Source organism: Bactrocera neohumeralis, chromosome 6, assembly GCF_024586455.1.
Source record: "Bactrocera neohumeralis isolate Rockhampton chromosome 6, APGP_CSIRO_Bneo_wtdbg2-racon-allhic-juicebox.fasta_v2, whole genome shotgun sequence".
NCBI lineage: Eukaryota > Metazoa > Arthropoda > Insecta > Diptera > Tephritidae > Bactrocera > Bactrocera neohumeralis.
The window spans coordinates 9,973,662-9,986,294 of record NC_065923.1 but is presented as its reverse complement, the minus strand read 5'-3'; the positions used below and the strand labels follow the sequence as shown (position 1 = coordinate 9,986,294).

General features: G+C 33.1%; 3 protein-coding genes and 1 long non-coding RNA gene across 5 annotated transcripts; 3 read left to right on the top strand and 1 right to left on the bottom strand.

Annotated features, from left to right (window-relative positions):
* The first annotated feature begins 275 nt into the window (after positions 1–275).
* Positions 276–1,849, top strand: LOC126761052 (40S ribosomal protein S3a). Its single transcript, XM_050476960.1, has 2 exons — positions 276–654; positions 1,285–1,849. The coding sequence occupies exons 1-2, from the start codon at positions 314–316 to the stop codon at positions 1,748–1,750; spliced, it is 807 nt and encodes a 268-aa protein (XP_050332917.1). The 5' UTR covers positions 276–313; the 3' UTR covers positions 1,751–1,849.
* A 2,542-nt stretch (positions 1,850–4,391) lies between these two features.
* LOC126761053 (uncharacterized) lies at positions 4,392–4,905 on the top strand. The gene is made up of 2 exons (XR_007667306.1): positions 4,392–4,591; positions 4,796–4,905. It is a non-coding gene; the product is annotated as an uncharacterized LOC126761053 (long non-coding RNA).
* On the bottom strand, positions 4,906–7,165 carry LOC126761051 (mini-chromosome maintenance complex-binding protein). Its single transcript, XM_050476959.1, has 4 exons — positions 6,058–7,165; positions 5,804–5,983; positions 5,503–5,746; positions 4,906–5,431 (listed from the first exon to the last, which is right to left on the bottom strand). The coding sequence occupies exons 1-4, from the start codon at positions 7,092–7,094 to the stop codon at positions 5,063–5,065; spliced, it is 1,830 nt and encodes a 609-aa protein (XP_050332916.1). The 5' UTR covers positions 7,095–7,165; the 3' UTR covers positions 4,906–5,062.
* Positions 7,166–7,836: 671 nt separating this feature from the next.
* Positions 7,837–12,182, top strand: LOC126761026 (cohesin subunit SA-1). 2 transcript variants are annotated; one of them, XM_050476904.1, is made up of 12 exons: positions 7,837–8,027; positions 8,091–8,403; positions 8,458–8,631; positions 8,687–8,986; positions 9,045–9,175; positions 9,238–9,540; positions 9,600–10,435; positions 10,500–10,858; positions 10,942–11,101; positions 11,165–11,286; positions 11,388–11,925; positions 11,989–12,182. In XM_050476904.1, exons 1-12 carry the CDS (start codon positions 7,960–7,962, stop codon positions 12,036–12,038), a joined length of 3,354 nt encoding a protein of 1,117 aa, XP_050332861.1. In that variant the 5' UTR covers positions 7,837–7,959; the 3' UTR covers positions 12,039–12,182. The 2 variants fall into 2 exon arrangements, with proteins under 2 accessions (XP_050332861.1, XP_050332860.1); XM_050476903.1 differs by having other exon boundaries at positions 7,838–8,027; positions 11,156–11,286.
* Positions 12,183–12,633: the final 451 nt, after the last annotated feature.

Genomic DNA, 12,633 nt, shown 5'->3' with positions numbered 1-12,633 from the left:
AGTACCCTTTGCTTTCCTCGCTTCGTTGTTAAGTTGCTAATTTTTTTAATAATTTCTTCATTATGTAAAAAGTAGTGTTTATAAATAAAAATAGAAGAAATGTGTAGACATAAATTTGTGGTATATTCATTAAAATTATATATGAGTATGAAAAATATATTTCGACAACAAAATAATGGAACATAATATATATATGCCAATATGATGGCAGCATTGGATTCAGTTACATTTCAGTGGTTGACATGTCGCGTTTCCTTCTTTTGACATTACTGCGTCAACGTGATTCGATCTTTTTCCGCTTTGAACTCTGAAGATGGCGGTCGGTAAAAATAAGGGTCTCTCTAAAGGAGGTAAAAAAGGTGGCAAGAAGAAGGTTGTAGATCCCTTCTCACGCAAAGATTGGTACGATGTAAAAGCACCAAACATGTTCGTGACCCGCCAGATTGGCAAAACTCTGGTTAACCGTACCCAGGGTCAGAGAATCGCCTCTGACTACTTGAAGGGTCGTGTGTTCGAGGTATCATTGGCTGATTTGCAAAACGACAACGATTCGGATCGTTCTTTCCGCAAGTTCCGTTTGATTGCTGAGGATGTTCAGGATCGCAATGTGCTCTGCAATTTCCACGGCATGGATTTGACTACAGACAAGTACAGGTACGATAATTAAGTGAAAAGTGTTTATTGATTATTAGTTAGCAAAACAAAATTGCACGTACATATATACAATATGATTCAGATTTCATTTTTAAAATCTTTCTATTGTTATTAATGGGAAGAAAACTGACATGATATATATTTTGCAAACAACGGACGTATAATTCAGACAAAATATTTCACAACTATATGTTTTGTCTCTACGATGCTCCAAGACTAAAACATCAAACGGCACCCTGGGGAACTGTTACCTACATTCCCAATTAGGGATTAGTTTGCAAACAATTATTTTAGCTGTAATATCTAATATTTATTTTCAAGTATGTATAGTCTTCATTTTAAAAATGAAATCTGAACCAAGTTCTTTATTGTTATTAATGGGAAGAAAGCTGATATACATATATAACCTGCAAACAACGGACGTATAATTCAGACAAAATACTTCACAACTATATGTTTTGTCTCTACGATGCTCCAAGATTAAAACTTCAAACGGCACCCTGGGGAAATGTTACCTACATTCCCAATTAGGGATTAGTTTGCAAACAATTATTTTAGCTGTAATATCTAATATTTATTTTCAAGTATATATATAAAGTTGATACTCATTAATATGTTATCCTCATTTAGGTCCATGGTAAAGAAATGGCAGACACTTATTGAAGCCATTGTCGAAGCTAAGACCACTGATGGTTACATGCTACGCGTTTTCTGTATCGGCTTTACTGCTAAGGATCAACAATCACAGCGCAAAACTTGTTACGCCCAACAGTCTCAAGTTCGTAATATTCGCTCAAAGATGACTGAAATCATTACCAACGATGTAACCAGCGCTGACTTGAAGCAGTTGGTGAACAAGCTAGCACTTGACTCCATTGCTAAGGACATTGAGAAGAAGTGCCAACGCATTTATCCTTTGCATGATGTTTACATTCGTAAAGTAAAGGTTTTGAAGAAGCCACGTTTCGATCTGTCCAAATTGTTAGAATTACACGGTGATGGCGGTGGCAAAGGTACTGATGCTGTTGTTTCTTCGGAAGGCGCTGTTGTCGAAAGACCCGAAGGTTATGAACCTCCAGTACAGGAATCTGTTTAATATAATAATTAATTAAACAACATACACTTTATAATGTAGAAGATACAAAGGAAAGAAAAGCCAAAACTCGCACATAGGAGTTTTGCCGAAAAAACTTAATACTGAGTTTGTTTTAATTTTTTTTTTAAGTGCATAGTATAAGGGAAGTCGTTTCGTTTTTCTTCTTTCTTTGCAGTAATAAATCCTGATTTCAAAATGGAAACCTACCTTGTGTGCAGTGTACTAATATTACGAAGGTAAATAAATTAGTGTATTACATTTTAAAGTGTGTGAAATAAAATAGTGATGTTAATATTTTTCGTCGCTGAATGTAAATTTATGATGTCAAAGTTAAACTGATTTCATACAAATTCTGAAAAACTTTACTCTGATGAACAATTATTAATGTCAAACAATCTCTTTTCAGTGGTTTGGTGCGCATGGTGGAGCATCGCAAATATTTACGATGTAAGTAAAAATTTAATGAAGTTTAAGTTTATATTGTGGAATAATGATGTTTTCATATTATTTGCTACTCTTGAAAAAGTACTTTGATGTAAATATATTCTGATTCAGTTTCACAATAAATCCTAATTAGATTTTTATAGTTTATACATATAAATATATCTATAACTTTATTTTATTTCTTTCTTTTTAGGATTTGGGCATTCGATTTCCGTTAGATCTGCACCGTTTATTGCTCAATAGTATATATGTGGATAAAGGTTCGTATTATCCACTTTTTATTTAGTTCTACTCGAAGAAAATGATGTTTTCATATTATTTGCTACTCTTGAAGATAATGATGTAAACCCAATTCTGATTACAATTTCATTAACATTTTTGATTTTAGTAAAAAAAAAAAAAATATTACATATATTTTTTTATATTACAGCTTTCTGTATTAGGAATTCACTTTGCAACTCATTTGGATTCTCATGATTTGGTAAGTTAATTCTAAACATTTACAGATTTTCAACTAAATGTTTAAATTGATGACAACTTTTAATGTAACTTGAAAAATTTATGAAAGTTTTACTAAAAATAGATAGTAGAACTGATTGGCTATTTCATTTCTTTTAATGCTTATTTGTTGACTTCAAAAGTAAAAATATATTATATTTTTTACTTTCAGTTGTGACTTTGTAAGGCAGATAATTACTATTCTGCAGATATTGAATTTCTCGAGGTGAGTTCTAATTTTACACGTACACTTTTAATTATATTCTAAATGATGAAACTTTTACCCAGCTCGCTTTGATAATTGTGAAGAAAACTGTTCCAATAACCAACGCAAATATTACCATCTGATAAAATACTCAACAATTTTAATGATAATTTAAATCCAAAATATATATATATTTATTTTTTTTTACTATATTTTTCCAGATAACATATATTGGAAATCTGAATGAAATTGAGGTAATATCCGTTTCCGCAATATTCGGGTCCATATAATCGAAATGAAGTTATATCTCACATGTTTCCTAAAATTATTGGTCCTTGTTTTTGAAGCCACAATAATGAAGAAGAGGTAATTATAGCACTTAATTTGATACGGTATTATTAAAATGATGACAACTTACCCAGCTCGCTTTGAAATTAATTGAAGAAAACTGTTCCTTATCCAACGCAAATATAAATCACTGATTTTCTTGTGCTTATGAATTTTAGTCCATAGCTTATATTTGTTTTTAATGAATATTTTTTCTGTTTTATAGCTCAATTGTTTTTCTAAAATGCTGAGGAAGGAAACAACTTCTTGATAAAAATCAGGTATTAAAATATGTTAAAATATATACTTTACTTTAATTAAATATGCATAGAATTCCTTTTATTTTAAGTTTATCTTTATATGATGAGATGTTTTCGGATTCCCCATCATTTGACTGTTAAATGACTAAATCCTCTCTGATTGAATAACGTTAGATTTAAGATAATTGTTTTTTTTTTCTAACCTAAGAGTTAACGATATTTATGTTTTTATAGGTGGACTTACAGCTGTTAATGTGGGACGGCCATAACTTAATACAATCTGGGCACTTATCTGGACCCCGTTTTAAAATGATCAACTTGTTTAGATATGAAGGTGAGTGGAAGAAATTTTCCTTCTATGTACACTGGTGGCCAATAATGAAAGATTTCATTAAATATAACACTGTTCTAGTTAGTGACGAAAATCGTATAAGCCTATGTTTTTCGACAAGAAAAATTCTGGCTTTAAACAACAACACAGTTTAGACAGTGTTTGTGATAAAAATCTCTAGTTAAGACTCCACCAAAGTGTATTAAAACCCAATTACGGTTTGTAGTTCCACCCAGTTGAATTGAAGTTAAAATAATTCTACTTCAGATCCACCGCTCTTTTCGATATTACGAACTACAACTAATTTCCATCGAAGTTGTTGAAATTATTTAAAAGAAAAATTAAAATAATTGCAAACCGTAATAGGGACTAAAGTGCTCCTAATTAAATGATGAAACTTTGACCCAGCTCGCTTCGATACACCATGAAGAGAACTGTCCCAATATCCAACGCAAAAATATATTTACTGATATATTACAAAGTTTTCTTATACTTCGAAGCCATTATTGCAAGTATATTAATTATCTTTATTTTCTTTACAGATGAGGGCAAAAGGATTACATTGGAAATGTAAGTAATCAAAAGTAAAAAAGTATGTATTTTATCATTTATGATGAGATATTTTCGGATTCCCCATCATTTGACTGTTAAATGACTAAATCCAAACTGAAACATAATTACAAACTCATAATGTAATTATTATTTTGCTATTTCTATAAAGTAACGGCCTTCTTTTGTTTTGCAGATGAACTTGCTGATGCCTATTCATTTATAAGGTAAGCATAAATTTGAATATATCTACAGAATTTTGTAAAACCTACTTATATGATGATACTCTGACCCAGCTCGCTTTGATTTTCAATGAAGAGAATTCGTCCCATTATCCAACGCAAATTAATCTTTCTGAACAATTTTCTCAATTCATTTAAATATATTTTTTAAACATATTAGTCATAGTATTTATTTTTTTTTAATTTCAGGTATGTTACTACACGTCAATCCTGCGCAGCACTTGATCATCTCTTTGAAATTTGTTATTTTTGACCATATGTTGCTAATATTAAAATAAATAAATAAAAGTAAAACAAAATTAACAATGATTTTAATTTTTTACGTATAGAAAAAATAATAGGTTTTTTTGTAGTAAACAAAAATATGTATAATGATTTTATTTATTTTTAAAACAAATGGAACATGACACCTTAAGCAGTAGCCAACGAAAATTCATTTTAATGAACTAATTTTAATTAGTGACTTCCTTCCCAATTTGTAAATCTTTGCTGACGAGTCGACTCCATTTGCTTGGCTAGTTCCCATGCATCCTTGTCAAGCACATTTTTGCCTCGTGCCACAGCCAATAATCGAGTTAATACCAACAAATGATGTAACTCTTCGGCATCGCGAATGCTTTTATTTTTGCGCATTTCTACAAAATCATTTTGAATCATTTCGCTCTCAGCTGGGTTCACATTAAATTCGGTGAGTTTAGCCATAGTTAGGAACCGTCTAAATTGATTTAATCGAGTTGGATTCAAATAATGCCTAGCTGCCTTGAGCGACTCCTCAATAACTTCAACAGATTGGTCATCATACTCGATTGGTACAAATGCATCGTACTATAAACAAATATTTGTAATGACATTCTTAGTAATATGTACATATATGTATTAAAAAAAAAAAAACTTACTGGCAAAATACTTTTCTTTTCACTGAAACACAATATTGGAATATCGACTTCATAATCAATTTCATAATACTGGAAATTACATTTCAACTCCTGATGCGTCATAACATGCCCAAGAATTTGCATAGACAAAATGCCATTGCTGTTAAGGCGATCAGATTTAGTAAATGTCTCATCTATCACGAGGTGTGTTTGTGGTGCAAGCTGTAGCATTCCTGAGACTAACTTGTTGGTTTCATAATCCTTTCTATAGTGTTATATATTAGAAAATAAATAAATTTCACCTGTAACTATGGAGACTTACTTTGGTCCAAAAGTTGATTCGTTCATTGTCTCTGCTGTCATTGTAATATAATGGCTGGCTGGTATTATCAAGTCCAATAGCTCGTAAAATTGTTTCGTATAATTTGAAATACGATTCTGTGGTAAATTAAAGATATTTAAGAGAAATCTTCCCAAACATCGAGATTCTGCTCTGCAATAACTGTGAATATGTAAATATATGTATTTACTAGTAAATATGTTTAAAACTTTTATTTACAAAGTACTACTACTTACACTGTAGATATTAAATGTGATAAGAGATATTCCGCAGCTAAGTTGTCATTGAAAAGGCATAACTTTAAGAACGTTCGAAATTCATTGCCTACAGATAACATGTTGAAACCGTGTGGGTCTATACATGTCTGCGAATTTGACAGCAATCTCTCATCCAATAAAGGATTTGGATGTGGTAAGCAATGTACCGCTATTGCATGAAGTCGAGGTATTAATGATGGCGGTGGGTTTTGAGCTTGTATCTCATTTAAATTATCAAACGCATCTACGTCCATTGTTGTGGCATCCAATGCCGGATTCACCGAGAGAAAACCAACCACATCAATAATAGTGTTTAATTTGTACTTTTCGAAGTCGTTGTATATTTTTACCATACAAGCTTTACTGGGGCGACTTGGAATTGGCGAGTTTAGATGGTATTCCATACCAATTACTGAATTTGAGGTGTGATTAACTGTGTCACTATCAACAGCGTTATTTAGCTTTTCCCCTGTACGTTGCCGCTTATTATTATCACCATCAGCAGCAGATTTGGCACTTGTATCGATTTCGATATGCATATTATCTTCCTCCATAGGTGCGGAACGCTTCTTGCCTGCTGTATTTTCCATTTCCACTGGCTTTGGAAAATTGCTACGACTACACTGAGATTCATACTCTTGGCACCAGTTATTTAAACCGGGTATAGAAATAACAAAGAAGGTACGACGCTCACCGTGAAGATTTTCCTTGGCATCATGATTTACACGTTCGCCCTCATTTAACAATAAACAGTCTCGAAATTTACCATCTTGGACTCTACAAGTATTATCTTCTTTAACAATTTCGTAACGTTCCAAGTACATTTCGGGGTCTAGCATGTCTTGAATCATTCCTCTAAACCTCACAATACTCATGTCTTTCAAGTCATGCAATGGGGTGTAGTTAAGCAACGGAATTCCACTCCACCTGTTCGGATCCTGTAAAGATTCAATGAATAAACCACCTTCCTCACTTTTTAAGTGTTCTGGCAGAATATTTAAGCTCAAAGAATGCATTTTCAAACTTGTGTTGTATAAACAATAGTAACAAAATGAAGTGTATGATTAACAAAAAGAAAAATTCCAAAGCAGAAACAATACATATGTTTTGTTTGTTTGTCACTCGATTTGGCGCCAAAACATAAGTCAAATTGGCAACGCCTAAGAAAGTAAATCGATCGATATGCACATCTTAGCAGTACAAAATTGAATTTAAATACTTTTAAAGAATTTTTTAAAAAGTTTAACTAAAATATTTCATTATAAAGTTGACTGACAAATTCTAGTTCATATTTTAATAAATACCCTATTTCTGGTTTTTAAATTTTAGAAACTGTTAGCAAAATACGAGAGAAAAACATCAATTTACTTGTAAGTTATACTTAAATCAATATTTTGTGTACCAGGAAAGAGATTTTAGTGAAATAGCAGATAGCGTAAACGTACCAACTTTCAAATTGATTAATTTTTAGAAATGTCTTCTTGAACAGAAAGTTTCGGAATCTTTATAACTCATCAAAAATTTAATTTAATATACTTTATCAATGGTGATCCTGTTTGTTCGTTTGATATACTTATGTACATATATTTGATTAATTTGATAACACAGCCAATTTGATATTCCAAATAAAAAATATAGTGAAAATTTTTATCATTGACTAGACGTTGCCATTTTTGAATGCAGCTGTATAAATCGTAAAAATGAGCATTGATTTGTTTTTTAACTCGGTCTATCGATATATTACTATCAACCCTATAACGCTTAATCTGAATGTATCTAGAATGCGTCGTAGGTACATAAAGAGAATTGTGTTGTGTGTAACAATAAAATATAAATTAAGATAGTTGAAAGATTAATATATTGATTGAAAATTCCATTATTATGATGGCAAGACGAGGTGGTAAGCGAATTCGAATGAATGATCCGCCTCCAGAGTACGAGGAACATGGGTAAATATCATTAGTTTGAAGTTGGTTTAGCTGTACATTCATGAAGAATTGTTAAAATTGTAGAGAAGGGCTAAATGAAAGTACTTCAGATGGAGATAGTCCAATGAAACGAATGACTCGCCTTCGCGCCAGAGGGGGAATCCGTGATAAACCGCCAATAATAGACGACGATGAAGACGACTTTTTCGCTCCGGTTGCCCGCAAACGAAAGCAACCGGGTCCCCGCAAACCCCCTGGTGAACGTCGTGAACGAGTTGATAGACCAAGAAAAGAGCATATTGAGAAGGAACAGGAGAGGGTGGATATGGAAAGGGACGTCACTACTGATGAAAACAGTTTGTACTTCATTGTGCGACATTCAAAGTCAGCTATAGCCGTGAGTGAAAACAATACAAATTGGAATGCTGGATTAATTTAAAATTTGTTTCAGAGTATTGTTGATGATTGGATCGAAAAATACAAAGAAAATCGTGATTCTGCACTTATAGCTCTAATGCAATTTTTTATAAATGCGAGTGGTTGTAAGGGTAAAATATCTGAAGATATGCCCCATCCAATGGAACATACCGCTGTGATTCGAAAAATGACTGAGGAGTTTGATGAGGTTACATGAATATATTAGTGTATTATTTTAATTTCATTTTATTTCAATCCAATAGGAAAGCGGAGAATATCCCTTAATAATGCCTGGCCAACAATGGAAGAAATTTAAAATGAATTTTTGTGATTTTGTTCAAACTTTGGTTAAACAATGTCAATATTCCATAATATATGATCAATTTCTTATGGATAACGTAATATCGCTTTTGACGGGTCTCTCTGATTCCCAAGTGCGCGCCTTCCGCCATACGGCAACTTTGGCAGCCATGAAGTTAATGACAGCTTTGGTAGATGTGGCGTTACTAGTATCTAATAACTTTGAAAATGCTGCTAAACAATATGAAGCCGAACGTGTTAAGGTACGAAGTATTTGTAATTAAACATATTTAAAACGTTATTAAACTAAAATCTTTTTAGTCGCGAGACCGTCGGGCAACTGACCGGCTAGAGTCCTTGATGACAAAACGTGCTGAGCTTGAAGAGAATATGGACGAAATCAAGAATATGTTGACTTACATGTTTAAGTCCGTTTTCGTGCATCGTTATAGGTACATATAAAGTAACACTTCAAATTATTATCTTAATTTTTAATTCTTTTTAATTTTCTTAGGGATACTTTACCAGATATTCGAGCAATTTGTATGGCGGAAATTGGAGTATGGATGGAAAACTACCCGCAAAATTTTTTGGATGATTCTTATTTGAAATATATCGGTTGGACATTGCATGACAAAGTTGGCGAAGTTCGTCTTCGTTGCTTACAAGCTCTGCTACCTTTGTATGATAAAGAAGAATTGAAAGGGAAATTGGAGCTCTTTACATCAAAATTTAAAGACCGAATTGTCGCCATGACATTGGATAAAGAATTTGAAGTGGCAGTTCATGCAGTGAAATTGGTTATCAGTATTTTAAAGTAAATCTTTTATTTTGGTCTTGAATTACTTATTTTATGAATGCAAACTAACTTTTTAGAATACATCCTGACATATTGGCAGATAAAGATTGTGAAATTGTATATGAACTTGTTTATTCATCACATCGCGGCGTAGCGCAAGCTGCAGCAGAGTTTTTGAATGTACGTCTTTTCCATTTAACATCGGATATGGAGGAAACAAAAACTAGACGCGGAAAAATACGTCTACCCAATACGCCTTTGATACGGGATTTAGTGCAATTCTTTATTGAGTCAGAATTGCATGAACATGGCGCCTACCTGGTGGACTCTTTCATAGACAATAACGCCATGGTCAAGGATTGGGAATGTATGACTGATTTACTGCTCGAAGAACCCGGCATTAACGAAGAGGTATTGGATAATAAACAAGAATCCACTCTTATTGAGATAATGGTAAGCAGTGTAAAACAATCGGCGACAGGTGAGGCTCCTGTTGGACGTGCCAGTAACCGTAAAATAACGTTGAGCTCAAAGGAACTAAAAGCTATACAAGATGAAAAAGTACGGCTTACGGAACATTTTATTTCAACACTTCCTCCTTTGTTGGAAAAATACCAGGCAGACAGCGAGAAATTAGCAAATCTTTTGGCTGTACCGCAATATTTTGAATTGGATATATATACTACAAATCGACAAGAATCGAACTTGCAGGCTCTTTTAGATAAAATGAGTTACATAATGTCTGTACATACGGACCGAGAAGTGCTCGAGACGTGCGCCAAAACACTTGAGTACTTGTGCAGCGAGGGTAGTGCCACCTACACCCGGTGTGATGTAGCGCGTTCAAATATTATAGACAATGCGGTCAACAAATATAAGGACGCTATCGATGACTGGCGTAACTTAATAGCAGGTGAGTAAATAAACTAAATGCAAATTCACATCAAAAGAGTCATAGTCAATTATATTATATTCAGGCGAGGAACTACCAAACGAAGATGAAATCTATAATGTTACAATTTCGCTAAAAGTTATATCCATTCTGTACGCCTCTCACAATCTTAACCCTTGGAACTTATTCGAATCTATTTTCCAAGACGTGGAAGAATGTCAATCTAAAGAAAATCCTGGACGCACATTGCCCAATGAAGCGCTGATATATTGCATCGAAGCATGTTATTTCTCAATAAGCTGGGGTCTGTATTTTGTTGAGAACCAATGTGAGAGCAATAACGTCGTCATGGTTTGCGCTGAACTGCGCGATAACCTAGTGAAATATATGGCAGCTTGTTTTGAATTAACAAGGGACGGCCCAACGGAGCAAATCCAAGAATCGGTTAGTTACTTTTTACTTGTTTAACATGTGCTAATATATACATATAAATATGTATGTATTTTCATTACCTTTGCTTCTAATAGGCCTACCAGTCAATATGTGATATTTTGATTGTATTTTCTGATCAACTTTCGAAAAACGAGAATGAAAATTTACGCTCACTGGAGTATAAGTCAACGCTAGACGAACAGCTAATTTTAAATAACTTTGTTCAACATTACGTTTTTACAATCAAACAAGAAGGTATCTAAGAGCTCTTTTTATTTTTTAAGTTAAAGTGCGTATATTTCATTGCAGTTGTTCAAGACGAGACACGAATTGAGGAATTACACAAAAAGCGCAACTTTTTGGCTTCATTTTGCAAACTGATTGTTTATAATATTATACCAACAAAGAGTGCGGCGGGAATGTTTAAACACTATGTGAAGGTAAGTAAGCCCTAGGTGACCGGTGTTAATGAATGATGTTGATGTCTGCATGTTGTATTCGTTTTTATTTTATTTAATTTGAATAACCAATCTCGTTTCAGTGTTATAATGAGTACGGCGACATTATTAAAGCTACACTTGGGAAGGCACGCGAAATAAATAAAATAAACTTTGCTTTGACTCTGCTCCTTAGCTTGATAGCAGTGTTCAAAGAATTGCAGCAGCAGTCCGAAAACGGTGTAATTTCCAAGAACTCGCATGATTTTTCCGACTTAAAGGAATTGGCAAAGCGTTTCGCATTGACGTTTGGCTTTGATGCAATTAAAAATCGCGAACCGGTGATCGCTTTGCATCGAGCTGGTATTCTTTTTGCCGTCGGCGATGTTCCTGAAGACCCAGTAGCGGCACCCACACGGCTTTTATTCCTTGAAGTATTAAACGAATTCAACAACAAATTGTTAAAGCAGGATAAAAAAGTAATACTGAGTTTTCTTGATCGACGCATTTCACCGGCCATGCCATCGAGCAGAGCTGAAGAATGGCAACCACTTGTTCTCTATAGAAATTCGCTGCTGCACGGCGAGACCGATCAAGCACCAGTAGCAAAGCGGGCTTATGCGCGGAAACGAAGAGAACATGGTACTAAAATTATTATTATTTTCAATATGTACATATGATTATGTGTTTTCTGATATTTTTTAGATGACGAATACGATGATTACGAATATGAGGAGGATCATAACGATGTATAATTTTTAGGTTAAATAATCTTTAGGTAAATGTTTTTTTATGTTTCCTTTAGAGAAACGTACTTTGTTATTTATTAGAAGTGAAAATTTGTAAATGCAAAGTTTAAAATAAAAATACGAAATATAGTTGAATACTATGTATTTACACTCAATAATGTTTTCTTTAGAATATTTTATTCTAGTTCTATAGGCAAATATAACTCCTGTAAATTAAAGTGTGCAACGTTTTATTATGCTTCAAAAAAATATATATTTTTTTATTTTTTATGAAATACAAAACGTATTTTGTCCATCTCCATTGATAACCATATATTGTTTTACACTTAATAATAAGCATTTAGGTGTAAATAAAATATTAATTAAAGATTTCACTCAGCTAAACACTAGCATGGATATATTCCAGAGATCCTTAATTGAGGTTTGAGATTAGGATTAGCTCTTGGAGTTACATAATACATATTTCGTTACTCAAAATCAAGAGGTATTTTATAAAAGTTCCAATTATTTTTCGCATATTTACTGAAGATACCGCTGTATATTCATAGAAAATATGCAAAATAAAAACTTTACTTTTAACTCACCTATGAAAAAAATATGC

What these genes read in the sequence shown, in the direction of transcription:
- LOC126761051 (XM_050476959.1), bottom strand. Translation starts at nt 7,094, where the DNA reads ATGCATTCTTTGAGCTTAAATATTCTGCCAGAACACTTAAAAAGTGAG. An exon ending in TCACATTTAATATCTACAGT is followed by an intron (nt 5,984 to 6,057) that starts GTAAGTAGTAGT and finishes ACATATTCACAG; the next exon opens with TTATTGCAGAGCAGAATCTC. An exon ending in AAAAGAAAAGTATTTTGCCA is followed by an intron (nt 5,432 to 5,502) that starts GTAAGTTTTTTT and finishes ATTTGTTTATAG; the next exon opens with TACGATGCATTTGTACCAAT.
- LOC126761052 (XM_050476960.1), top strand. Translation starts at nt 314, where the DNA reads ATGGCGGTCGGTAAAAATAAGGGTCTCTCTAAAGGAGGTAAAAAAGGT. An exon ending in TTGACTACAGACAAGTACAG is followed by an intron (nt 655 to 1,284) that starts GTACGATAATTA and finishes ATCCTCATTTAG; the next exon opens with GTCCATGGTAAAGAAATGGC.
- LOC126761026 (XM_050476903.1), top strand. Translation starts at nt 7,960, where the DNA reads ATGATGGCAAGACGAGGTGGTAAGCGAATTCGAATGAATGATCCGCCT. An exon ending in GTTTTCGTGCATCGTTATAG is followed by an intron (nt 9,176 to 9,237) that starts GTACATATAAAG and finishes TAATTTTCTTAG; the next exon opens with GGATACTTTACCAGATATTC. An exon ending in TTGGTTATCAGTATTTTAAA is followed by an intron (nt 9,541 to 9,599) that starts GTAAATCTTTTA and finishes CTAACTTTTTAG; the next exon opens with AATACATCCTGACATATTGG.